The sequence below is a fragment of the Tachysurus vachellii genome, chromosome 20 (assembly GCF_030014155.1).
Source record: "Tachysurus vachellii isolate PV-2020 chromosome 20, HZAU_Pvac_v1, whole genome shotgun sequence".
NCBI classification, from domain to species: domain Eukaryota; kingdom Metazoa; phylum Chordata; class Actinopteri; order Siluriformes; family Bagridae; genus Tachysurus; species Tachysurus vachellii.
This window is the reverse complement of record NC_083479.1, coordinates 4,368,652-4,396,644: the sequence shown is the minus strand read 5'-3', so window position 1 is coordinate 4,396,644 and position 27,993 is coordinate 4,368,652. Positions and strand designations below refer to the sequence as shown.

Below are 27,993 nucleotides of genomic sequence, written 5' to 3'. Positions count from 1 at the left end.
TGCACAGGAGGCAACTCTCACCAAAGTGGTGTTTATTACATCGATTTGCCATTTGTAATTTGAAAAGTGTCAAACATCACTCAGCCTACTTTATTGCATGAGGGGGAAAAAGGTAGCGTTTTGGATAAAGAGTATATCTGATCATGTGCTTCAGCAATAACTCTGAAAAATGGGTAAAGTAAATTAGGTTTTAAAAAACAACACCAAAACCTACAATAATTTAATTCTAACAACTTCAATCCTTTATAAACCAAAGTGTTCATTTAAAACATTGACCTCACCTGAAAATGTTGTACACGAATAGCAGAGCAATGAATCTATTTATTTTTTATAATCTATGTCCGTTGTAAATATCCTCGGAAGTGATCTATGGAAGTGAACTATGGTTTTTCCATAGTTAATTCCTTTCAAAAGCACAGACAAACGTGTAAAATGTTACACTACAGCTATCAGTGTCCACATCAATGCTCATCAAGTTTACTTCAGGAAATAGCAGAACATTGGAGGAGTTCATGCAAGGAGCGGAAGTCATAACATACAATATGTGGCATTAGAAAGAAGTTTGACATTTGAATTAATACAGGTGTACAGTTCCTTAAAAATCAAATGCATTAGTAAGGAAGGTCAACCAAAAGGTATCGCAACATCCCCAATATTCCACTGTAATTATCTACCTCAATTCAGACAAGATCAGATCTTGTCACTGGTTTAAATTAAATATATACATAATTAAATCTGTACAAATTGGCATACATCCTGCCCCTCGTCCACAGATATTCACGTGTGCCTGTCACAATTCTACCAGCAAAAAGTACACAACCGTATATTTGCTTTGACTACAATAAGTTTAAACAGTTTTTCTCCAAATCGAGTATTGTCCAGTACATTAGCACACTTTTACACCGAGGTGACAATATAGGATCCGCTTTCTGTCGTGTCTCCTTTGGAGTCTATTTTTTTTACACTGCTGTTAACTGGTGTGGGGATCTGAGATGGCCTTGGTGTTGTGTTGTCAGCGCTACTCTTTCTTGGGCTTGGTGTATAGTTAAAAGGGCTAACCCGGGCAGCAACAGCACCACTTGGAGAGCTGTGTTTGCTGGAATTGGTTGAGCTGAAAGGTGTACGCTCAGCAATTGCAATTTCATGAACTTCCGTAGCAATATTTGGAGTGCTTAAAACAGGCTTTATGTCAGTCACCTTTTTGTCAAGACTCTCACTACTTCGAATTAAATTCAAATTTGTTTCTGAACCAAGACGTCGACTGGCTCCATTCTCGTTGGTTGTTTGCTGCCTATGATGCATTTCACTCAAGTCCCAATCACTAGGATGTAGTCTTCCAGAAAACCCATCAATTACTGGTGGTGTGTTTGCCGTTGGTGACTTACTAGACTTAGGGCTATTGATAGGACAGTCTTCAATCCTCACCCAGACATCCTCAGATACTGATTCTGTGGCGCTCGTTTGATGTGCTGTGCGTACATCGCTAGTTGGATCAGGTAAGTCAAGAGTCATTGAGTGTCCCTTGTCACTATCTTTAATTTTCCTCCATGTTCCTTTTCTTTCGAGACCCCCATCCTTGTTCTGTCCAGATCGCTGAGGTGGATTAGCTGGCTGGCGTTCATCTTCACTTCTGCCCTTCTCACTAGACTCAGATGATGCAGAGAGTATAGAGGAACTGCTGCCTGTCCTTTTCCAAGTTCCTACTCTTGGGAGAGAGGAAGAATGTTTGCTGTGCTCCCTTTTCCATGTCCCTCCCCTGTTAATTGGGAGTCTAGAGGGGCTCTCTGAATGGGATCGGGAGATGTCATGCCGCCTAAGTGACTTACTGTCTCCATTTTCAGAGGAGTTTTGGCTTTGGGGGGACTTTTTCCAGCCACTTCCTTGATAAGGCAGTGAGAGAGACATGTCTGGTAAGGATGGACTTGAAATAGGTGTTTGAGACTGACTAGTAGAGGAAGGAGACAAAGACTCAAAAGAAGCAGACTCCTCTAATTTCCTTTTCAGGGTTGGACTTGGGGCTTCTTTGATAAACGTGGATTGGCGAACAAGACCAGGTTTCTCTGATCTGTCAGACTCGCTCCCACTTGACTTTGTGGAAGACATTCGAGAGAGCTCTGCTTTTTTGGAAGGGCCTGTGGCTCCACACTGATTTAGAATTTTTGAAGCAGATTCACTCCTGGGGATACCACTGGTGCTTCTTGGCAAGCCACTATGTTTTGGAGGTGTATGCTGACTCAGCTGCCTTCCTGGAGAGGGGTAAGACATTCGACCAGACCCAGGTTTGGAAGTTGCACTTGGAGAAACATTACGAGGTATCTGAGAGAATTTGTTTGGTGGAGTTAGACCGTTCCTACCTGGCGAGGCAGAGGTACGACCAGGAGACTGCATGGGTCTAGCTAGGGATTGTTGGGGTGGTCTAGATGGTGTAGAGTCTCTTGATCCTGATCGAGAGGAGGTTTTACTTGATCCTCCCTGGGAAGCAGCTGGTTCTCTAGCAGGACTAGGGTCTGACTTTGATGGTGTTTTCATAGTCCTAGGTGAGTTTCCAGAATTTGGTGCCTGAGGAGCTGGGGGTTTTGTGGCTTGTCCACGAGTAGGAGGCTTTTTTGGAATAGGGCTGGTACTCGGAGAACTGCTTCTCACACCAGGGACATGAACCATTGTCCTTCCTCGTGACACTACAGGAACTTGAGTTTGTCTCTGCTGAGAAGTTATGGTCTCAAGACTGGGTCGTGGTTTTCCAGTGATAAGACTTTTATATACTTTCTTACCACCTTTTAGGCTTTTAGCAGCATCATCATCTTTCTTTTTTGTCTCTAAAGTACTTTTTTCACCAGGTTTCAATATTCTTGGTCCTTTATGGGCAGGTGGCTTATTGTCATCTTGATTTGAAGGCAGGTGGAAGGGGGAGCCAATTGAAATGCCAGATTTAAGAGAAAGGATAGAATCTGAATCAGATGATCCTTGTCTGGATAGACTGGCTGCAGCCTGGTGCAGACTGCTAACAATTGAATTAGCACCCTCTTGGATGGCTTTCCAGTCAAATGATTCAGAGTCTGGAGACAAGGCTTGCTCTGAAATAGGACTGTGTGTATCTGTGAGATCCAGTATGAGGTCTGGTTCCTCTGCTAAAATACCATCAGCTAGCATGCTTTTCTCTTCCTTAACACCGTGGTCATCGCTCTTATTTCTAGGTGGTTGCTTCTTTTTCTTTGGCATTGCAGAACTGATGCACTCTTGTAGGAGGTCATCCTCGGAATCAATACTGAGGGAGCTAAGAGAACTATTTCGAGAGAAACACACAGGCGTATCCTCCACATGAAAGGCTTTTGGTGCATAGCCAGAGGCTTGAGGCCTGGGCACTTCTACTTGTGATGTGTCCTCTTTGTGTGAGCAATCTTTGTTGTTGTTTTCTTGGTCAATGTCACTAAGAGAACTAAGGGAGGAATTTCTTGAGAAACACACTGGGGTGTCCTCTATTGAAAAGTTTTGCTTTTCATCATGCACTGGTCCAGTATTTTCTTTGGATGCAATTGAAAAACCTGGTTTTTGAAGGGCCTTTGATGGTGCAATCTGAAATGTGGACACATTTTTCCTGTTTCCAGAATGCTCTCCATTACTTTTGGAAGGTGGAAGGTTTCTTTGTTCCTTATCTTTTCGGAGCTCGGCTTTCTCTTTTGAAAGGTCAAGATCGTCGTCCTCGAAGTCGAGAGAGCTTAGTGAATCGTTGCGAGAGAAGCAATAAGGAGTACCCTCAATTGGCGTGTAATGATGTGGAGAATCAAAGGCAAAACCTGGACGGGCACGTTCCTCAGTATTCAAAGGCTTATCTGCCAATCTGGGGCATGCTTTAGACTCTAGTTTTTTTGTTTCTGTGTTTTTATCAGGAAACGCTGGCTCTGAAAAGTTGCTAGGGGCATCTGGTCGCTTGAGCATTCTTGCTCTATATTCACTGCTCTGTGGCATTGGTTTTACAGGGGACGTTGGCTTTTTCTTTTCAAACTCTTGCTGGACTAAACTTCCAGTAGCAGTAGGTGGATGCTGAGGCTGATCTGACATTTTTTGCACCCTGAATGGCTTGTGTGTTTTACCTTTTGGCATTGCCGAGTTGATGCACTCAGCAAGAATGTCATCCCCTTCATTCTCACCAGGAGCACACTGCAAGTCAAAAGCACCAGCAATGTCGGTTGTTTCTGCACTTTTACCCTCTGGGACGGTGTCTCGTCTTTGATTTGATGCCTCTGCTTGGGGAGCTGGAATTTCAATAGCAGCCAACTCATTTGGAGGAGAATCAATAGTAAGATCACTAAGAGATGTTGCTGTGGAGAAGTTAGTAGGTGTTCCTTCTACACAATATACACGAGGCATGTCTTCTCCATGACTTAGTGCCATATGTTTTTGCAGTTGCCCTCTGTTTTGTGAGGGTAGTAATTTGTAAACAGGGAGCTGGCTGGGTTTACAGACCACTGGTGGTGGTATTCTTGAAGTGGTTGGGGGTGTTTGTTTCTTGGGTTTTCTCGAAGACTTTGTTGGCATGGCCGAATTTATACATGCTTCTAGGATCTTTCTATCATCATCATCATTGTCAGAGTCATCCAGTATGTCTTTCTCGGATTCAGTAGTTGCTGGAGGCTTGTCTTGCCTCTTGGACTCTTTAATGTCTTCTTTCTCCGATTCAGTCTTGTTTCCGTGGTCATCCTCATGAAGCGGGGGCATTATTTTTAGCTCCACATCCTTCTGAATAAAGGGCTCATCCAGACTTAATGCGCTGAGACTAGAAGCACATGAAAATCCCTCTGGAGTACTCTCTGTAGCAAAATGAAGAAGTGTGTCATTATCTGGAAGCACTTGCACTTTTTGCACAGCAGCATTGACAGCTGCATGCCTTGGTGCCAAGTCACGTTTTTCAGAATGTGGTGGCATGCAAACTTTCTGCTTTATGGATGTCGTACGCGGGGGTGGAGGTGGAGGTGTCTTGCTACGACTGGGTGGCATGGTTTGGCCAGGGCTATCAGGCAGGTCACTAGGGCTTATTATGCCGCTGACCATTCCGCTGTATGGCTCACTTTGTACTGAGCTTGCAATGGAGTGGCTCTCAAAGCTATCAAGAGAGCTGACAGAAGTGCATCTGCTAAAAACAAGAGGTGTTTCTTGCACATAATGCTCAGGGGGACTTTTGGGTGTCTGCGCACCACTTTTTGATGGTGATTTAGCACCTGATGAAAATTCTACTGCTTTTTGATGTCTGGAACCCTCACCATGCCCGACATGAGATCCTTGGTGTCGTGGTGGCTTCATTCTTACATAATGGCTGGATGACTGGCCTTCTGTTGTGCGCTGATCAGGAACATTATTGGACGACTTCTCGGCTACAGCCAAAGTCGTGTAATTACTTGCTGCATTTACATTTTGCTTACAGCTCTCCATTTCGTCTTCAGAAGATAATGATGATAAGGAGCTCCCCCTTGAAAAACATATAGGTGTATCTTCCACACAATAGGTCTGCAATGTTTCTTGATTTATTGTTGGAGCCTTACAAGTGGTCTTTTGAATTGACCTACCAGGCCCCGATCGAGCCGAGGATTGCTGGAGCTGTTTTTGCCTATTCTGAGTTTTTATCGATGAAACCGATGATGAACTGTCCTGGCTTAACTGTTCCTTGACAGAGCTCTGTGAAGATGATGCTTTTGAGTGACTGAACACTGGCTTTTTAGAAGACGCATCAGAATACTTCAGACTATAATCGATAGGTTGTTCTACGTGGTGATCTTCATTGTATTTTATGCTGTAATTGGTAGGCTGTTCATCAAGTTGTTCCTCTTCTGAATAGCGCTCACTGTAGTTTGTTGGTTTGTCATCACCAAAATCATCCACAGTACAAATAGTTTGGTTAATTTTTTTGTTCATTCCATGACCAGATGCACTGCTACTTTGCTCATTTGGTCCCCTGGTTCGGAATCCTACAGACATGTCCTGTTGAACAAACAGGGGCTGGTATTTTTTAAGCTTATCTTCACTTTCACCATTTCCCTCTGTGTACATTGGGTACCCTGGGCTTTGGGACCTGGGTGGATTGTGTTCAGTGCGTTTAATTTCATCGTCCAAAATCTTTGGCCTTGCCCATCTCTCACTCTGGCTGGGGCTTTGCCGGCCAGAGTTGAGCTGCTCGTCCGAATACTTCAAACTATAGTTAATTGGCGTGTCTAGATCACCATCATCATCCTCCATATGATTTGCATTGTGTATCTTATGGGCAAGATCAGCTGGATATTTTCTGTAGACACACCATTTCCCTTCATCATCTTCAGAGTAAGAGTCTACAGATGGTTTCATCTGACCCCTTTTTCCATAACCATCAGTGCTGCTGACACTATTAAGGCTGTCATTAGAAGCTCTATACTCCAATTTGGGCATTGGGCAAGGTCGCCCTGATGCATCTTGTTTATTATAGTTGTACATGTTTTGGTGACCATGAACCCCAGTCTTACGTCTGATGAGGTCATCCTGAACTACGTGAGGGTCAGGAGTAGATCCAGGAGTTCGGTCATCTATGCCCAAGTGCATGTTTTGTACTTCTTCCATTACCATTGCTATTTGTGCTGCAGTGGTTGGAATTTGCATTCCCATTCTTTTACCCGAGTCAGGTTCTGGGACGGCACCTCTTCGCTCCCGATCCAGACTCTTGTCTCTCTCAGCCCTAACACTGTCTGCATTTCCCCTGTTCTCCCGAGCAGATGGGCTGGAGAGAACTGGTGTGTTCATGTAAGGAGAGCGAACACCAACACCGCTAGTGTTAAAACCATCTGGCCTGCACACCCCATCATAATCACCATAAACATTGTGCTTGTGTCGGAGTTTGCTCCTGTGAGAAGCCTTGGGACTCAAATTATCTATATTATCAAAAGTTTCAGAAAGATGCTGTGCATCTAGTTCTTCAATTAGTGCTTTCTGTTTTCTTACATGTAGTGAAGGCAGGCTAGATCCAGGAGACATTATGTTTGCATCCTTATATTTGGCAGGCCGATTGGCCATGAGGTTCCTCAGAGCTGCAGCACTACCCATAGCAATCATTTTGTGCTTGGAATGAATCAGATTCTTTAGCATACTAACGGCACCCATATCCCACAACGCCTCCTGGTCTTTTGCATTTCGAGCAGAGAGGTTCCACAGAGTTCCACAGGCATTGCTCACTATGGTTAAGCTATGAGATTTGAGATGCTGAAGAAGGGTCTGCAGACAGCTGCTCTCCCGCAGGATTTGCCTATATATTAAAAACATATAAAGAATATTGTGAAATAAATAAGAATTAGCATTTGCGGCACTGTGAGAATAACAAAAATTGCTTATGAAGCATATCACTTAAAAAGCAATAGAATATAATTTCACCTGTGCTCCTCGTTCGTGGCTATAAGACTTGAAACATTCCTCAAGATGCCTCCACCGCTTTCTATAATGGCAAGGGTGTTTGTTTGGCTTCTGTAGGTTAGAGTGCTCACTAAAAAGGCTAATGCACCAGCAACAGAACAGATATCAGCCTTGTTTTCAGTGCAATGAGCAGATAGGTTCCAAAGGGCACTAAGCACACTTTTTAGTGTTGATTCCTATAAAAACAAAAAAAAAAAAAAAGATTCATATAAGAGGTCGTTATAGAAAACAAATAGCAACAGTTAATGTGTATTGTGCACCTAATACAGTCCTTACCTTCTGAACCTCAAGAGCACACTCCATTAGAGCCCGAACACTGCCAACCTCACGCAATGTTTTTTTACTATTGACGTCAGCACGCCAAGACAGGTTTCTCAACACACTGGCAATTACCTAAAGGAATGAATTTGATCAAATTTTAAAAAAAAAATAAAAAATGAATAAATAATAGAATTACTGTAAAATAGTTAGATACATATACACAATTGCTATATGATACTTAATTTACCTGTTGTAAATCCTCACTCTCAGATTTCAGTTGTGCTACCATGGCCCTCATACATCCCTTCATGGAACAAAGCGTGGCCTGTAAACCAAAAATACCATGGTTAATAACAGTAATATAATCATAACAATAATAATTTAAATCTGATCCCGAATGGAATGCACTACCTTGTTGGCTACATCTCCAAAAGTTAAATTAGTTAGAGCCATGCCAGCATATCGTCTTAGTGTAACACTGTAGTGGTCACTCGTAAGGCCATAAATTTCACAGTCCACCTGCAACAGTTCGCCTATAGCCTGCAATCCACCTACAAAACCGCAACCGTTCAGTAATTATTTTAAAATACAGAGTACTCTGGACACACAGCTCACTGGGAACTCTAAGCAAATGGCTGTACATAAGGATGCTTACCAAGTTCGTTCATTGCATGTCTATGCTCCTCGTCAAAGGACAGCTTCATGAGAACACAAACAGCTGGGCAGATCTGGTGCTCCATAGGGGAAGGCACTAAAATGCAAATGAAAATTTCATTAGCAGTGTCACTTAAGCAGTATTCGGACGGGACTAGTTTTCCAAACGAAGTTTGAGTTAGAATTTTTTTCAGCCGACGTCGGTCATTTCATGTATGGATTCGGACGGGACTAACATCTCTGTGTTTATTACGGAGGTAGGAGTGTCTGTGTTTTACATGTGGGCGTTGCACAAGACCACATGTCCAGGATGCGTGGATTGCGTATGGTCATATGACCGATCAATAAACTTGGTAAAAACATTTTCGGCAAACACAGACATTCGCATTCGGACGGGATTAGATTTCTCAGAGGAGCGCCGATTTTGCTGAAAAACAGTAGGTAATTTGCTCTGGAATTTTTACACAGGTCGTGTGAGAAAAAGACAGACATGGCAGATTCGGACGGGATTAAAATCACAAAGTACGTCTGTGAAACTGAAATTACTCTAACGACCCCCTGTAAAACTAGTCCCGTCCGAATAGTGCTTTAGACACATGTTAATTACAGTATTATTCTTAAACCACAGGGCAAAATTTAGCTTATACAGCAGTAAAATGTATAGAGAGAACCCAAAAGCCAGCCTTACTTGGGTTTTTATCTTGGTCTACTCCACGCTCATGGCTCTCCTGCCATTCCCAGCAGGTCTCGCAATAAGCCCTGATCTGTTCCAGCAAGTGAAGAACCCTGATTTCTCTCCGGCCGCGCTTATCGTCAGGCTGCGAGTGGATGATGTTATGTAGAGCAGCACTGGCCCTGGCTCGGGCCTCCTTGCTGCCTCGAGAGTTGCCCAGCAGAACAGAGTCCTTGTCATTGCCATGCAAGAGCTGGATGAGCAGCGGAAGGCAGCCAGATTGACGCATGGCTATACAACTGTCCTGAGAACTGGACATGGCCAGGAGAGTGCGAGACATGTCGTCCTTATCATGAGTGCCCAGCATGGAAAGCAGAGAGTACACCATTTCCACCTGAAAAGATAGGACGATGGTAAAAATTTCATCATCACGCTACAGTATATGCATGTTTTGGTGAACAAGGAAATGCACTGAATATGATGCCTAGTAGGTAAAATATCTATTAGTCTAAATAATAAAAATATGATGGTTGTCTTTTTTCTCAAAGAAAACACACAGCTACATAACATTTCTATAGCCTTCTGTGAGACAACTCTGGTTTGTTAGTTTACCTTTGTGCCCAAATGACTGGTAAGTCTACGTGGAACCGAGTAGCTTCCTCCACTACTCATCTCACTGGCTGTGTCATGATCTATACGAGAGCTTGTGACCTGGCAAAAAAGGAGTGAGTTATCTTTATATGATCATTTAAAAAATCACTACAAAAGTATAACTAATTGAGGAGGTCAATGCTGAATTTTTACTGTTAACTGTGTAAAGGCAACTATGGTTTAAAAAAAAAAAAAAAAAAAATGAATAAATAAATAAATACAAAATCAATCAATCACACGTGATCCCTGTGGCTGATCCAATTACACGTCTGTGGCGCCACCTGTCTGCAAGACTCTATTGTTCAGTGAGCCAGGAAAATGGCATGCAATTCACCAGCAAGCACACAATGGGCATTTAAAAGACATTTATTAAGTTAATGTTTCTAACATTCCTTGTATAGTCTGAAGCAGCTTTGAAATTTGTTCCAAATGCCAAAACTAAACAAAAGAAACACAATATCAGTGAGTAATGCAGGAACAGTTTGCCTTTCTTTACCTGAGAGCAAGCTCCATTTCCAATGGCTGTGTCTCCTGATGCCTGTGCCCCCTCTGCCTGGGCCATGAGGTCATGCTTGGCCTGAGAAAAAGCAAAATCAGAATGCTATTGAGGAGGTTATATAATATTGCGCATGTGAAACATACAAGCAGATTTCTGCACTTACATATGAAGTGGATTTATTCATCCTTATCATAAAACCCTAATCATCTTAAATGCGCACACAATCTGGGATGAAACCTTCCACTCACACAGCAAGCCCTGTGACCCCTGATCTGTACATCTAAAAGCCAGGTCAAGCTCACATATGTTCATGTTCTGTCACACAAAGCGTCTATATTTGGTGCACAACATTGCTCCATTAAAATGTGATTACGCTTTGGGCCTTTTTATACCTGCGAGTGACATACGTCCGTTTGGGAGGAGTATAGCACTGATGTATGTGGCTTGAACAACCACATTCATTTACACCTGTCCAGTTTCATCTGAAATGCGTCCCAGACCACCTCCTGAAGTGGTTTGAACCATCGGATTTATAGCCGTCTCCAAAACATTTCGGGGGGCATTTAGACCTGGTCTTTTTACCATCGGATAGCTATCTGATCACAGAAAACGCATGAAGTGACCAGGTGTAAAAAGCCCCTTAGAATTAGGGTCAAAGTAACTGGTCTAACGGCGTATATGACACACTAAAAAAAAAAAAAAAAAAAGAGAGATCTCGGAGGGTGAAAGACTTTCATCATGTGACCTGAATCATCAAATCCTGAGATTAGAAAACCTTTGATGAAATGTAAAGATTCATTGCCATCAAACCATCTTATTGCCTGTTTCACAGAACAAGATCAATATTCGGATGCTGCTACTGTGTACATCCCATTGTTTATTTGCTTGAGAGTGAACTTGAGGGTGTTGTGAGTTTGGTAGACTGACCTCGGTTTCTGAAGGCTGGGATTGTAAGTGCTGGCGCAACTTCAGCATGTCCTTCTCGATCTGCTGGATCCGCACCAATCGCACCTGAATACAAACATTATAGGTTGTATTAAATTTAGAAACAACGGTAGATCAGGTGTTAACCTGTTCCAAATCCCTGTGCTTAAATTAGGTTTTAGGCTCTCACTTGTAGTTCACTTTGAATAAAAACTGGGGTCAAAGGAATAGCAAGGTGCCAACCTTGATAAGCAAACTATATCTGACCAGAGGTTATCCAAAATGTGCACCAAGCAACAGTAGGAACATAGTAAGGCAAAGGATCAATAACAAGGAGCCACTTTATTTATTTTTTTTTTTGACTGAACAAGGAGACCCTAGTCCAGATATTATGTTTTCTGAGACCAACACTAGATAAAAAAAAAAGTTTGTGTCCTTCATATCACTTTCAGTGAACTGGCTTTTCCACAAGGTGAGCATTGAGCAGACCTTTGATCTTCTGATAAAACAGAAAAAAATCCAACCGTACTGCCGAAAGGTCAAAAATAAATAAAAGCTAAAGTGATAAACCATATAAATTGGATTCCTGGAATATATTTTTCTGTTAAAAGCTTTGTGAGGTGTTAATTAAATGACACCTCACCTGTGCTCTCTTCTCCATGTCCTGGCAGGTGCCCAGCTGCTCCTCCATCGCTGCCCGAATCTGCCGAGCCTCGTATTCCAGCTGCCTGCGCGTCATGTCTGTCTGTAATGAAAACTACACAGCAAAGCAATATGATTAATTCAATGCAATTAAATTAATCAAGATTAATAATAAAAAAAAAAAAGGCTAGCACAACATGCCAGCCATCAAAGTATTGGAATTTCTGATACACTTTGCCAGTGGTAAAATAACAATACCATGTGTGATAAACTTAATTTATGCATGTACATTCTCAGTCAGTGGCAGGCTGTCGATCCTTTTGGTGAGGTTTTGCAACTGGGCATAGTACCAATCCTTCTCTTTTTCCTCTTTCTGAAGTTCAGCCATTAACAAGGACCTAAACAGATTTAAAAAAAAAAAAAAAAAAAAAAAAAAAAAAAAAAAACACACACACACACACACACAAGCTGTTAAATATTACAAAGGAATAAGCGCATTATTACACTGACAGCTGGGAAGCAACAAAGCAACACAGCGCCAGTATAAAATTAGCACAAACAATTTTAGATCTAGCGAACCCTCTGACTTTAGAGCCTGGGGAATCTAAACAAGCTCAAGGGAATTAAATGTTCATAAGGTGAAGGAAGCTCACCTCTCCTTTTCAAGCTCTTCCAGGTATCCGGCGCTGTCTCTGCCTCCGTTTGTGACTCCTCTCCTTGGAAAGGAACCCATGGGGCTGCTGTCAGCAGAGCGGCCTGAACTTGAGCCTGGCATGGACGCTTTAGATCTCAGTTTAACCGCTGAGAAACTGCTAGGCTCCAGATTTATCTCTGGAGAAGCAAAAGAAAAAAAAAAAAAGAATAAAATCTTGATGAAGCTTCTTGCTAATGGAAGTAGCTTTCTCCGGTATTTAGTGGAGGGATAGGAACAAATGTTTGATTTGAATAGGAACAAATATAGCACTGGGACACTTTGGATAGTTAAATATAAATATATATAGGGATGTGGTAGCTCAGTGGTTAAGGTGTTGGGCTACTGATCGAACCCCAGGTCCACCAAGCTGCCACTGCTGGGCCCCTGAGCAAGGCCCTTAACCCTCAGTTGCTCAGTTGTAAGTCACTCTGGATAAGGGTGTCTGCTAAATGCTGTAAATGTAAATATATAAAAAAATAACTTGATTTCTTGAGAGACAAAATGATGTTGATTGTGATGAAAATGTGGATACCTTGCCATCACAGCCACATGTGCTTTCTGAATATTTCATTATATATTTTAGGGATATATTCATCTAGATTGTGGAGTGTGGCTGTTGAGAATTAGCCATTCTGCCACAAGAGAATTAGTGAGGACAAGTGATTATTTTGGTCAAGGTCAAGGATCTGTGCAGGACAATTGTGTTGTTCTCTTCCCACCTTGGCAGACTGTGTCTTCATGGAGATGGCTTTGTTTACAGGTGCACGGTAGTGCAGGAACAAAAACCATTCTATACCACTGTGTGCTTCAATCTTTGTGACAGCACTTTGTTGAAGGCCCCACATATGGGTGTGATGGTCAGGTGTCCACACAGTTTTGGTCACCGCAAACGAACACTCATACCTTTAAGCCTCTCCAAAAAGTCAATCTGGCCCTGGGAATCATTTGAGTCGTCTTCAATATTTCCTTGGAGCTGCTTCAGCACCTCCTGTATCAGACAAACAAAGAAGGGCCATGTAATCTTTAGATCCTGGAGATCAAAAAAAAAAAAAAAAAAGTACCGGACTAAAAGGAGGGAAATGTTTTTGCCTCTTTTTTTGCCTGTAGGTTAAAGTGGTTATGATAAAGCGAAGAGAACGGTAAACATCAAAGAGCTTTGAAGTCTCATCAAACAGGTTCTCTTGTCAGAAGCTCAGAACTGCTTTGAAGTCTCACAGATGTGATCTTGCTAATTCTTTGCCATTCTGTCTGTTAGATACATCTCTAGATGCGAACGGAAAGGAAGTGGTCGCTCTTTTAAAAGCCATTTTTCTTTGGCGTGCCTTTAAACAGAACGCGCGTGTGGCATAGGAATTTACCGTGCGAACATTTTTTCTCTCAAGCGTCTCTAATAACTCCAATCATTTATATTTGCTATAGTGTAATTGAAGATGCCTGTTTAGTTGTTTAGTTGATTCTGTTCACACCAAGTGTCAAGCCATATGACACAATGTAGATAATAATACGATATAACCGTCACTTAAACACCAATTTTAACGTTAAAAAAAAAGAAAAAAATGGCTGCCTACTTACCACAATATAGTTATTATTCCATTTTCACATTAAAGCTACTCCAAGATATGTTCTTTAAACCCCAGACCCGAAATAACATTGTTCCTGTATCCAGTTTATCGAAGTCGTTCAGCTAATCCATGGAGCAGGCATTGTGCCTCGCAGGAAGCAGCTCTTTCCTCCCATCGTATGCAGGCTTGTGGAAAACAGCCACTTCCCATTCAGATGCATGGCCTTAGGCCTCTAACCTCCTAGCTGACACCCATCACCGGCCAAAAAGGACGCAAACAAAAACGGCTGCTTGCCTGTGACACTAATATCACTCCCCCCAAACAAAATGAGACATCGCTGAGTAGACTTGAGGAAACAACGGCTTCATTATTGGAGAGGACTGAGTCATATGATTGAGGACCTCTTACTACACTCTTAGTCAGAATAATATATAGAGCGGATTATAACAACTCTTCTCTTGGTTTCGGTTCGTTTCGGCTCAGTGTTACAATTTTAAAAATGCAGAGTAACCCGGAGAACGGTTAATTACAGTGTTCGAGCAGCCGAATCCACAGCAGGCAATATTCAGCCTGACAAGTGGTGGCTCATGAGTGTAATTTAGCTTTCGCTTGTGCTGTTCAACGTCAGGAACGGTGTCAGCTTGCATGGATCCAGAAGGGACAGCAGATGCCCTTGAAATTCTGTCACATGGAAGCAGTGATGCATAGAGTCACACACACACTTTTAAAAATGTCATTCTATCCTCCTGGTAATGGAAATCGATGTGGTACTCATCTATAGGGATGGAACCAAGAATACCAGGGGCACTTGAGTATTCTATAGGGATACTCAAGTCGGCCTGGGGCTGTGGGGAAGACCCACCTTCTGTTCTTTCCTGGTGGTAAACATCCTTGAGAAAAACAAGGCAGATAGGATTCCACCAGATAGGAAGCAAAAGGAAAATAAGGGGTTGAAAGTATAAGGCTCCATATAAATACAACTGTCATGGCTGTATGCCATTGATCCAGGATGTGAATTAAAAAGCACATGCGCATGCAGACATGTGTTACGCAGCTTGATGGACTGAAAAAAAAAAAAAAAAAATGAGCAAAGCCAGCTTAAAAACCACTACATGAGCTAGCATTCACACAGGGTTCAGGAACTATTTGTTAAGGAACTAAAGTATTCAGGAGCTACCTTCTGAGTTGCAGGACGGTCTATGTTTCCACCACAGGGCAGAATTGTGCGACTGAGGCCTGGCTTGAATCGCTAGGCATAATATACCTCTGCAATATTTAAAACATTTGTAAAAAGCATTAGCCAAAACCAACAATCGATTCTGATGACGTTCGATAACCGTCAAATCCTCAGACGCTCCTTTCAATGCTCTGAGGTATACGATCTCTTTCTGTACAACTCTCTGGCCACAAGGCTCAAAATGTTGAATCTGATCTGTCTCACCGGTCAGACTGAATGGTTAGCGTTATATAATCATGGTTGTTTGTTTGCAGTGTTGCTGACGTCTTCCTGTGAAAGAAGGTGGTTCGTTGGACACAGTTATTCTTGAGAACTAGTAGTCTATCGGTATCAGAATCAGTTCACTGCTACTTAACTGCTACGGTTTCTTTGACATTACCACAATTATGCAACAGAGCATTAGCAGGCATTAGAGGGCAATCAATAATTTCCCACTTAAGCATCCATTATGTCATCACACTCTACAGATTTGTATAGTACAGAGCTTTTGTCTGCTCTAATTTGATGACTAAACGGGCTTCAAATTCATTCGTCGCTAAGTGAAGCTTTGTACAGCTTCTGTTTTAGGAACTGAGCTCAGATGTTTATGACACAATGAGTCACCAGTGCAGGCAGAAAGAAAGAAACTCACTGCTAAGTAAGAGACTAAACGGGATTCCTCGGGGTCTGATCCGCAGGGTAACACTATGGGTCTGACGGTCACGTGTCTGAAAGCAGCAGCTATTCAAGTGGCATTAGTAAGAGTCACCTGTGTACTTTATGTACATCTAGATTATTTTACACTATGTACACAACTACATGATTTGAGATACAGTTCTAGTTTCTTCAGTCTGTGCTCATACCCAAAGCTAATTTGTTCACATGCACACAACCGACACTTGACTTATCTTGCAGATAAGTGCTCGGAGTTACCAGCAAGCAAAAACCATTACAGCCTTACAGATGGGCATGTGTCCATTTTGGAACAATGCACTGTTCTGCGTATGCAGTATACCAGGACTACGGGAGGAAGTGGAGTCGTTAATGAATGTGAGGTGTTTACTGTCTGCCTGCAGATGTTTGCCTCCGGAAGCCTGGGAAAAAAGGAAATGGCCACAGGACAGAAATGGACCACATTCATCAGCGAGACAAAGCCAGGAAGGGAGCGTCACAAAAAGGAGGTGACTGAGGAAGATGGCTGATTTAAGCCTGTGTCACGGAGAGAGCAATCGATCAAAACAGGTACGAGAAGAATATCTATGCACGGATATATATTGCTCTGACACAAAGCAGTGCTTTTCTGTGCTTTGAAACAAAATTAAATAAAGCCAGAAAGTCAATTAGATTCTGCAGACACACACAGTTAGTATATATGTATACACACACTAACAGGGAAGTAAACGATTTATTTCTTATTCATTGCATTACACTGAAATGTAATCCGAGTGAGGCTGTAAAAAAATAAATAAGACATTTTAAAAAGAGAAATCCAAAAAACAAAAAAAAAAAAAGAGTGCACTTCACTGGTCCGAGCTGAAGATTGTAAGGAAGACATGTACTGCCCACATTCATCATGTCAGCCAAACTGCATGGGGATAAAGCAATGTCTCATTAGTGTCCAAAAGGCTGTGATTACTTCTAGAACTGGCAAACGTACTGGCATGTGGGACAGTGAAATGTTACCATACTGGTATCTCCACTCCTTTTTTTTCCCCTCAAAACGTAGGAGGACATCTATCCAAAACCTCTGCAGAACCCAAACTAAAACACAGGAAATGTAACATTTTAAGACGCCTCACAGTTTTCAAATTCTTCTCCTTTCTCCATGTCCTTTAGCTAGCAAGGGATGACGGCGAGACGCATAAAGGGACTGAATTCGCTTTTGGCGACAGAGGAATGAATGGCTGGCCATCTCTGTTTAAAAAAGCCTGTTTCTCTTGCATGAAGGGAATTGCATAGATTGCAGACAACATACTGTAGGTATATGATTTGTATTAGATGGGTGGTATGTAAAAGTATAATACAGCAAACAAGATTATTATTATTCATATTATCTTCTGGCTATTTATTTCTATTATCTAGTCTGATCATTCAGATCTAAATGAATATCATCTCTAGCATGTCCGTAGTTCTCATTTAACCAACCAAAAAAGGGTTCATTTCCCTTTAAGGATCCGACGACGAATGAATAGGAGAGTGCACGCTAATCTGCTTCCGTTTCCCCCGGCAACACAGAAAGTGCTTCCAGAATATGGCACAAATGCTCAGACCTCGTTATTCGCATGAGCCGCTCAAATGTGGCAGAGTATAACCGTACAAAAAAATCTGGTTAATCCAAGAGAAATATACGGCAAATAGATAAACGTTTTAAAAAAAGGAAACCTAACATGCATTTAGAAAGGAGTTCTTCCTCTTATACCGCCATCATCTCCCCTCGGCTGAAAGCTGCCAGGTCACATCCGAATGACTCGCTGCCCCCGAGCAGGCGAGCAGAAAACCAGCCAAGAGCTGAAGCTTGGCCGTGGATTTGGAAAAGAAATGAAGGCATTCAGGTGGAAATGATGGATCGAAGGTGATGTTTCTGCCATGATGGTGGGAGGGGGGAGAGAGGAGTGAAGAAATCAGGCATTATAGTAGGAAACTTCTTGGTGAGGATGCCAAGTGTGAGTGACCGGGTGCTTCCAAAATAGGTCATTCGTATGAAATGAAGGCACAAGAAAATGCAGTATGAATGCTGACTGACCCTTTAAAGCCACATGGTACATTTCCATTCAAATGTTTTGCAAATTTTAATCAAATATCCAAAAAAGTCAGATTAACTGTTAACAGAAAATGCAAATATTTCTAGACTATTCAGAAGGAGGTCAAGAGCTAAAGTCACGGTGTGATAAAGCTGACCGGGAAACACAGGCAAACGAATTCATTCAAATATACAACCAAAATTCCAGGTTTGAAAATAATAATTGTGCTTTAGAGAAAAAGACACATTTCAATACGTTCCTCCAGGTTATGACACTCGAGACTTTCTCTCCTTCGTTTTTTCCTACAATTTTTAAAAGGTCAATAAAGGCATCCAGAAAAGGGTGATAATTTAATGGGGCTGTAAATATCTAGCACTGTATACATGTGTCTTGTAATGCGACTACAAAAATATTTATGCGTTTGTGATAACGGCTTTATATTAACGGCTTGACGTGAACGACTTTATATTTAAAAAAGAAATTCTGCTGTTTTTATATAAGGAAAAATTCTTTACACTGAGAAAATAACTTTGCTCTAATCGCAGGTGTTATATAACAAAATGAATAAACAAAAATGAAGACAATATTCTTCTGGTGCCTTAAAGTTCACGCCGTTGTACGAGTGACTTAATAGTACTGACGTAATATCAGTAGCTTTAAAGGTGGGGTGCACGATGTTTGACAAACGCTTCAGAAAACTGAGTCGGGCCGACAAACAAAACAAACGTGTAGCCAATGAGCAAAAAGGGGCGTGTCTTGTCAACACGGAGAGAGTGTTCAGTGCGCATGTCTGACATTAGCAGAAAGCGATTGAAACATTGACATGGCGGATAAAAACAAAAACCATAAAAAGGCTTATGATAAGGCAAGAAGCATATGTTAATATAGGATCAGCTTTCCAGCCCTGAAGAGAACTGAACGTCTTCTGCGTGAAACGAAGCGAGTTCATTTATTGATAAATAATATCCCCTCGGCCAGAATAGTTCCACCAAAATAGTTGCCTGGGTTACGTATGTATGGTGTGGGCGGAGCTATCAAAACAGGGGTGACACCCATTTGGCTTAGGGGCGTGTTTGTTTTGGTGATTTCAAATGTCAACATTGGCTTTCAAACATCGTGCACCCCACCTTTAACTTCTTTTCCAGACTCGGGATACACGTACACAGTTATCGATCACGTTTATTGAAAGTCTCTGAAACCATCAGCCCATTGTAAATTCCTCTCACCAAATTTCATTCATGTTTTCTTATCTGCAAATTGAACGTTCACAGAAACAGGTGGATAGTTCATGTGAGTGCATCATAGTCCAGTTCAAAGGCTGCAGATTACAATAACCATGAATAAAAGGAGCAACATCCTTGACCCGAGGATGTAAATAAAGCCCGCTGGACGATGTTTTAATTACAGCGATAATTGCTGCAATTCGCTCTTTCAAGGTTCGGCTTTCTAAGCAGCCGGTGAAGTAAACGGAGGCAGACGGCTCGCGCTTCACTCGTACCTTCATGTTAGAGGCCTCAGTTTCCAGCTTGGTGAGGTGGTTCGAGTTATCCTCGAGCTCTTGTCTCAGGTTGGAGTTCTCCATCTTCAGGGCCTCCACTTGCTTCAGCAGCTGATCATATGATGCTGCAGCCATCTTGGACTACCTTTTGACCTAGGAAGCAAAAAAAAAAAATAACAGACTGTAAAAGGGATGGAAGGAAGCACGCGTTGTTAAATCGATAACTCGTTTTCAGAGATCGAGGTCTCGTATTTCTCGTCGTACGCAAGACGACCGAACGGTTAGTCCGTAACATTTGATATGCGAACGTATTCCTTATTCCTCTAATTCACTGGGCGGATAAGATGATATGGATTTTCCCACAAGTAATGAATTTTACAACTGAAATACAGATATTCAGAGGAATCCTCCTCACTTTTTTGTTTCGTAGCCAATCTGTAATAAAACACCAAATGGTTTAAGGCATAAATAATATCCACATGATCTACAACACAAAATAAGCAGAAATCTATTTATCAAGACAAAAAACAACAGAAATAAAAATGAAATCCTCCGAATTAAGACTGGACCAAAATGACGTTCAGACAAATCCTACATTCATTCTAATATGTTGCCTAATTCAGTGTTCTGGTTTTCCCATGAACCTAATTACCAAGTATAAACGAGTTAGCTAAAATGATTACAGAAAGCTAGTTAAGTGCATTAGTAAAAACTAATAAGGTGTGTAGAGATGCAGCATTAAAATGACTTAACGCAGATAATAAGCAACGGTGTTCACAGTGCCAGGAGAGGACCGACTAGTCCCTGCTGACACCTAGATGCATGCTGTGTGTAAACATGGTTTAAACAAAACTTAGAAAATAGTCATAAATGCATTTGTTCATCGTGAGTAAGAACTTTATCCTGGTCAGGGTTGTGATCACACTCGTTTACATCCTGGGGGCAATTTTTTTGTAGCCAAACCATGCTTTATTTTGGGGGACCAGGATGAAACCGACATCAGACCTCAGAGTTGTAAGATATTAAACAGGAGGAGCTACAAATGGACTGGGAAATGATTAGACATGTTATACATCAGCCCATAATAACAGGAAGTGACTGTTGAACATAATTTCAGGACGTCTTTAACAACCGGTAATGAGCTGAACTCAAAATCAGACCATGATTCTCCATGATGGTCCATGCTTAATTCATTTTACTTTACATATCAAATCAGGTACAATATGGGCCATATGCCTATAAGACAATAGGGATTACAGCAGGGTTGTCATGGTAACCAGTTTCTTATTGATCGTGCTGGTTTCATACGTTTGTCCCCCCGCCGCACAGGCAGAAGGTTCTTAAATATGAAACCCAGTATACAAGTATCTTTGGTACCCAAACGTGGTTAAAGACGATGAAGCCAAACACCCCAGAGTTTATAAGTCTGACCTTAGTCATGCTGGGTGCTATGATTGGGCGTGATTGGTGGCCTGAACAGTAGCTTTACTGCACCATTGAGTTGAACCTTGTTAAGGAATGAACCACAAGCGGGTCTGAGATTATAGTAAAGTAAAACATGACGACGTGGTGTTGCACTAGAATCTCCTTCTCTAACAGGCATCTCCTTACAGAAAACGTTTTTTTTTTTCTTTGTCAAATAACATCTTTACATCGGCGGTCCTGGCTTGCGTGGTGCATGCACCATGTGCGCTGTTACTATAGAAACCATTTTCTGTAGGAAAGCTTTTGGATTTGAGTATAAATCTGCGATATGAAATGGAGCCAACGCTGCTGTCAGACCTGAAGTTGTAGAAGATGAATATATTCCAAGTTATATTTGTCTGAAATTGGCTTGTTCCTCATATGTCCATGTTACGCATCCATTATTCAGAGAAGAGAAGAGAAGAGAAGAGAAGAGAAGGCTGCCAAAGTAAAATGGCTTCTCTGAAACCTAACTGCAGGCAAAAGACGATTTTGTGTCTATAAAGGAAACCTAATCAGTGATTTTTGTGCCGTACGGCCATCGATGGAACGGCGTGGACTGGCGGCCGAGTGCCACGGATATTCCGTTGACACACATTTCCTGACACACATTCGGGGAAGAAAAATCATGATCCTCATCATGTTGCATGGTGTACAAACAAACACAAATATTGAGTTTAATGCAAACATATCACCTCATTTGTGGCACAATCTTTTTTCTGTCTCCATGGAGTCATGTGGCTGCATTGTATAGCCTTGTATAGGTAGAGAAAATCCTGAGCAAATCCTTAGGGTACTGGTGGAAATCCTGTTTAAGGAGCGAAGGAAAATAAAATGGTCGACAATGCGACGAAAGCTTTAGAGGTGTAGACGAGGTAGAAGACGTTCAACGAGGTCAAATCTACAACGGGGCTGCGGAGTAACGGCGACTACTGTACGTTATATTGCTAAAAACCAATGCGGTTTTACTTGTGCACGTGCTGTCAGAGCCGTCAGGGGGTACAAATCGAATGGGATCCATTTTGTTCAACTGCTCAGGTGCATCTTTTTGGATGGAATATGCTTCCCTGCCTGATAGCATTCAGTTAAAAAAAAAACCCTGCAGTAAAGCTGCAAGAGCTTAAGCAAATGCCCTTCCCTTCCCTTCCCTCCACAAAGACACAGTGGGGCAGCTGTCGTACAGCCGTTAGTGCACACCTTGAGTGCTGATTTCTACAAACTTCCCTGAAAAGAAAAAAAAAAAAAAACCACACACACACACACACAGGTTATCAAAAGAGCAAGATGTGCTGAAAAAGCAGCACCGAGAAAACACATCTGCTTTGTTTGAGCATCGCCGGTAAAACCAGCAGCCCCTCCTTCTGCCACCATATTGCCTCTTAATTCACTTGGACATTTGCGTCTTTCCGATTTTTCTCATCTACAAACAGTTTCGTTTTTGCCTTGATAAAGCAAGGACCAGAGAATCAGTGCACATCCCCCAACACCCACCCAGACTGCCTCTCAACAAGCATCAAAACAAAAGGCTTAGAGGAACCGCCTCACTATTCAACCCCACACACACACACACACGACACTGCTCATTCGCGACAGCAGCTTTTGAATCCTTAGGATCGTGGAGAAAAAAAAATTCAGCTGCACATCCTGTAAAAGATGGAAAAGCAAAAACCTACCCCATTGCGATACCAGTGACAGCCTCCATCCCATCTCCCTCTCTTCGAGCTGCCTCGTTTTTTTTTTTTGTTTTTTTTTTGCACGACAGCATCCAGCCAGCACGGTCACATGGGCCACTGAGGGAGCCAATCAGTAGGCTCACGTGATAAAAGCCGGCACTGCAGTGGACGCTCGGTGGCTGGCTTGCTTCCCAATTGCAGCTGCGTCGCCTCAATTAGAGCTCTTGCAGCAAGAGGAGTGGTGTAGTGAAGGGAGGAAGGTTGTAATTGGGATGGATGGGGTGGTGTGGGAGGTCATGGTGCCTAAAGGTCAGGGCTTGGAGCTAACAGATCAATAAAGCAAAGCCTAATTATGTACATAATTATGTACATATTACGGCTTCAGCAAACAACATTGACAAAAGGAGTCAGTGTAATGAAATAATATAATAATAAGAAGAAGAAATATTAATAATAATAGCATATTAATCTGCAATGATTGTTCTCCGATACGAACTGACGCCACTTGGAAGTCCCGCCCATTCACTAATAATACATAGGAGCCCCACCCACTTTTAAAAGCTTGGTTAGATTTCTTCCCTCAAGCCAAAAAGGGTCATTAATATGAACTAAAATCAGCGTATGTTCACTTTAACCTACACTGAATATGTAATATTAGTGAATTAGTAAACATATGAAACTTATTAGAAGCTGAAAAGTCCAGATTAAAAAACAGACTTCAGTACAAATCATTAACCAAGTGGACATTAGATAGGATGTCAAACCAAGCTAACTTTAGTAACTTGAGCACTTGGCTGACTACACGGTCTCCCTAACGCTGGTCACCAAGAACCAAATTCTCAGTTTAAAGGCATCGCTTTAACAGTGAAAACACAAGTGTTAGCGTTTTGTCCTCACCGTGTCGGTGTGTCGGTCTTAAATCCAGCGATCGCCTGTATAGTGCAACTCGGCGATGGCGCTATTAGTATGGTGCAGTGCTTGTGTTACTGTAGCAGAACTAAAGCTTTAAGAATGGCAGCCTCTGAATAAGCCCTTGTCAACACTGGGCTAAAGCACATTCAACGGCCTTCGTTTTCTCTTAGCTGTGTAAATGAATGGAAAGACTGGTAGGAGGAGGATGTACTCTGGTGGGGTTTTTTTTCCCCTTCTTTTCATGTAAATTAGGTCCGAGGGTCTGAAAAGCTTCAAATGAACACTGGCAGAGACTCTTGTTCGACAGTCTTCCCTCTCAGAGATGCTTACCAAAGAGCTGAAGTGTGGGAAAATGAGTGATTTGCAAAGAATTAGTGCGTTTATGCTAGACGTTAAAACCTAAACGGGCAAAAAATTTTAATTGCTTATTGTTGTAGAAACAATGAAGAAAAGGTGTCTTTTGTGAATTTTCCACCACAGTCATTAGGAAGAGAGAGACGGCTGAATAAGAAACGGATTGTTTGCAGTTTGTATTTAGCCCACAAAATTATTTTTGGGAAAATATGGCGCGAGGCCCGAAGCTGGAAGCAGATGACAGGGTGACTTCAAGACCATTAATGAAAGGCATTGGGGGTTTGATTTCAGTCCCCACTTGGTGTGTGGAGTTTGTATGTTCTCCATCTGCTTTAGGAGTTTCCTCCAGGTACTCCAGCTTCCTCCCCCAGTCCAAAGACATGTGTTGAAGGCTGACTGGCTAAATCTCTGAATTATCCATGATGTAAGGGTTCCCGGGGGATAAAGCTCCGGGCTTCCCTTTTCCCAAAAAAAAAATAAATAAATAAATAAATAAATAAATAAAATGGATTAATGGATGGATGGAAGGAATAATCTTTGCATATCTTCAAGACAGAACCTGAATCGTAAACAAGTACCCATGTTTGAATATTCGACAGAAAGTCTACAGTAATTGAAAGAACCAGACTTTACGACTGTGAAAAACCTCTGTTAAGAGGGACATTTCAACCCACAGAAATCTCTCACTTTAATGGTTATTAGAGAAACTTAAGAAAATATTAAACCCACAGTGTACGCTACAATCAAAGTCACTGAGATACCTCCACACACACATTTACCTCATGTACGTGATGCAACAGCTACGCGTCATGTGACGTGCACAGAAAACACTAAAAGCAGTGTCTCAGATCACATAGTTGCTAGAAATAGATCCCACCATAGAAACCCATCGTCTCAGACGCCTATTCAGTGCATACATTTCACACTTGCGATCCTCCAGAAAAAGACATGGGCTAACATGTGAACGATGCATAGCTGGTGTGCGTTTTCACCTGCATGGTCACGGATCAAACACAAATCAGGCCTGTTACAACACTGATCGTTTTTCACACTGTCATGCAGAGGACAAATGGCAGGAAATCAACAATTCAACAAATCAGAGTTGTTTTGAAAGATGAAACTATGAGACGAATAGGTGAATGATGATTGAGTGAGTGCTTGGGTGAGAAGGCATGCAGACAAACTCAACATAGCAAGACAGATGGAAAGGAATAAAAAACTATTTTAGACAAAAAAAAAAAAAAATCCACAATCCTGAACATTTCCAGATACAAGAATATAATTTTTTTTTTACCATATATTGACTGAGATATAACCAACTGTGGGGTTTATTTTTTATTCCTAGTGTCTTGCATGTCCCACCTTTATGAAAGCAGAGTATACTCAGTATAAACACACACACAGATAGATAGATAGATAGATGGATATCTACAGAAACATCTACAGATTCTCCTATCATGTTCCAATTGTTTTTTCCTTTTGATTTATTTATTTTGTATGTTTTTTCTGATGGGTTTTCTTTCAGAAATCCTAGAAAACCCAGAAGTTTTTGAATGCACAATAGGCTGGCACGTGCAAATTCAAAAGTGCGGCTTAGAATAGCCCGTGAAAGACGATCTGAAATTTCCTCTGGTGTTAATGCATTAAGAGCTTGGCTGGTGCAGACGGAAAGCTGATATCTCGTGAAACGGTTATGGATCAGCTCGCGTGCGTGTACAGAGACCAGGACAGTCTCGTGAGACGGTTATGGATCAGCTCGCGTGCGTGTACAGAGACCAGGACAGTCTCGTGAGACGGTTATGGATCAGCTCGCGTGCGTGTACAGAGACCAGGACAGTCTCGTGAGACGGTTATGGATCAGCTCGCGTGCGTGTACAGAGACCCGGACAGTCTCGTGAGATGGTTATGGATCAGCTCGTGTGTGTGTACCAAGACCCGGACAGTCTCGTGAGACGGTTATGGATCAGCTTGCGTGCGTGTACAGAGACCAGGACAGTCTCGTGAGACAGTTATGGATCAGCTCACGTGCGTATGGAGACAAAGACAGTCTTGTGAGACGGTTAAGGATGAGCTCACGTGTGTATCGAGACCCGGACAGTCTTGTGAAACGGTTATGGATCAGCTTGTGTGTATGTAGAGAGACAGTCTCGTGAGACAGTTATGGATCAGCTCACGTGTGTGTATCGAGACACAGACAGTCTCATGAGACAGTTATGGATCAGCTCACGTGTGTGTATCGAGACACAGACAGTCTCGTGAGACGGTTAAGGATGGAACCCTTTTTTTTTTAATCTTCACATAAAACCACATCATAGTGGACTGTTTTCACAAGCACAGGTCTTTCTTATTAAACAAACAGGAGAGAGTGATGGTTTAAAAAAAAAAAAAAAGACTGTAAATGACAATGAACTTCATGATCTGTGTCTTTTCTGTTAATGAATCATATATCATTAATAAAATGGTGATGTTCATGCAGGCTGAAAGCCAAAATAACACTAACAGCACTTTTTTTTTTATTTTAACAGACTTAGGCTAGTGAGAAAACTCCCTAGACACTTTGCCAAGCACTGTGACTGTGTGTGTGTGTGTGTGTGTGTGTAACTGCCTTTTTGGGATGTAGTTAATAGTGTTTGGATGGATTAACGTTCCACTACCTCGTTCATTTACCATGGGCCAGCCTTGAGCTGTATCCCAAATCCATCCGTGACGCAGGTCTAGTGCACTAAGCACGCTGTAAAACCCATTTCCTCCTATCGAATAAAGTGCACTCGGACGAGCAGCCAGGACCGATTTGGAACGCGTCCCATCCTAAACAAACAACTTTCGGGAAGGAGGTCCGTCTACTACACCTCACTAAAGAGACTAAAGGTTAAAAAGCATATCGTCCAACACGGTTTACGAAACTAAATGTACAATCGCAGTGAAAATAAGACATCATTCAGCTGCATCATCACTTTGTTGTTTGTTAGCTTAGCTTCCGAGCTATGAAAGATAACATTAAATCTTACCTGCACAAACATTCACCAAGTTGTGCGACTTTAACGCCTCGGACACAAATTATCCTTTAAAAACATGGTGTCCGCTCACAAACAACCCACAGCCTGCGGACTTGAGTCACCAACTCACTTCTTGTGTTTCGGACAAAACTTTTTTTTTCTTTTGTGTCTGAATTCTCCTCCTTTAACAACGTTTAGTCCGACTCTTACGCCATATTGTGAAGCAGGCGGCTACTTGTGCGCATGCGCATTGCAATGCCGCGCTGAACTCAACACTGCCAGCTAGCGGTGCCCCATGTCGGTGTAATTCGTTTTATTCAACTCTTTTATTTTCTTCCAGTCTATTAAATCACATTGCATTTAACTATCTTTAACTATTCCATCTTATTCAAGTGTTTATTCCGTGTTAATCCTGTCAATCCCACCTGGATTCCCTTCCACTTCAGTCTCTTTCCTTTTTATTACATTGATCATTTTATCTTATTCCTTTCTCTTTCTCATTCTCTCTTGTTCTACCTTATTGCCATCTCTTCAAGTGTCATTCCATCTTATTCCATCTTATTTCATCCCTAATGCCTCGTATCCCATTTCAATCCCACCGCATTCCATTTCATTCCATAGGGAAAATAGTAGTAAAAGGTGTTGCTTAATTTTCTGTTACATCAGCTGATGGTAGTTTATATTAATGTGTGCATTCTATTCTCAATAATAGCAGCTCATTCACATAGACGGATGCTAAGCCTAATTATACCTTCATTAAAAAACATATTGCTATTTAACAAAGAAAACCATTAATATAAATTATAGCTATTTCAAGTCTTCAGGACAGACGACTTTACAGATTAATAAAGTTACCAATTATTGTCAGTGAGGGAATGATTATTTATAGCTGCTATAATGCATAGGATAACAGAAGACATTACATAGACATCAGACAGACTGACAGACAGACAGACAGATGACTTCAGAGATCATTGAGAATGACCAAATACAGCTAGAGCACAAACAATTTAAAACAGGATCAATGAGCATGGGTACAGAAGGAGAATATTGCAGCAGAAACCATCTATCTGTCTCAAAAATAAGAATTTTTTGGAAAAGAACATGTATAGAAAGAGAGCAGCTTCTGGAGAGCCTTCAGAATCTTCATAGAA

General features: G+C 41.7%; 1 protein-coding gene across 4 annotated transcripts; it reads right to left on the bottom strand.

Moving 5' to 3' along the window:
- Window positions 1-17: 17 nt before the first annotated feature.
- On the bottom strand, window positions 18-27,077 carry apc (APC regulator of WNT signaling pathway). 4 transcript variants are annotated; one of them, XM_060896205.1, is made up of 16 exons: window positions 26,852-27,077; window positions 19,441-19,593; window positions 13,327-13,411; window positions 12,383-12,560; window positions 12,019-12,127; window positions 11,731-11,844; window positions 11,091-11,174; window positions 10,161-10,241; window positions 9,626-9,724; window positions 9,029-9,407; window positions 8,342-8,437; window positions 8,098-8,237; window positions 7,934-8,011; window positions 7,702-7,818; window positions 7,387-7,601; window positions 18-7,261 (listed from the first exon to the last, which is right to left on the bottom strand). In XM_060896205.1, exons 2-16 carry the CDS (start codon window positions 19,573-19,575, stop codon window positions 898-900), a joined length of 8,274 nt encoding a protein of 2,757 aa, XP_060752188.1. In that variant the 5' UTR covers window positions 19,576-19,593; window positions 26,852-27,077; the 3' UTR covers window positions 18-897. The 4 variants fall into 4 exon arrangements, with proteins under 4 accessions (XP_060752188.1, XP_060752190.1, XP_060752191.1 ...); XM_060896207.1 differs by having other exon boundaries at window positions 26,970-27,058; XM_060896208.1 differs by lacking the exon at window positions 26,852-27,077 and adding an exon at window positions 22,578-22,596.
- Between the last annotated feature and the right edge of the window lie 916 nt (window positions 27,078-27,993).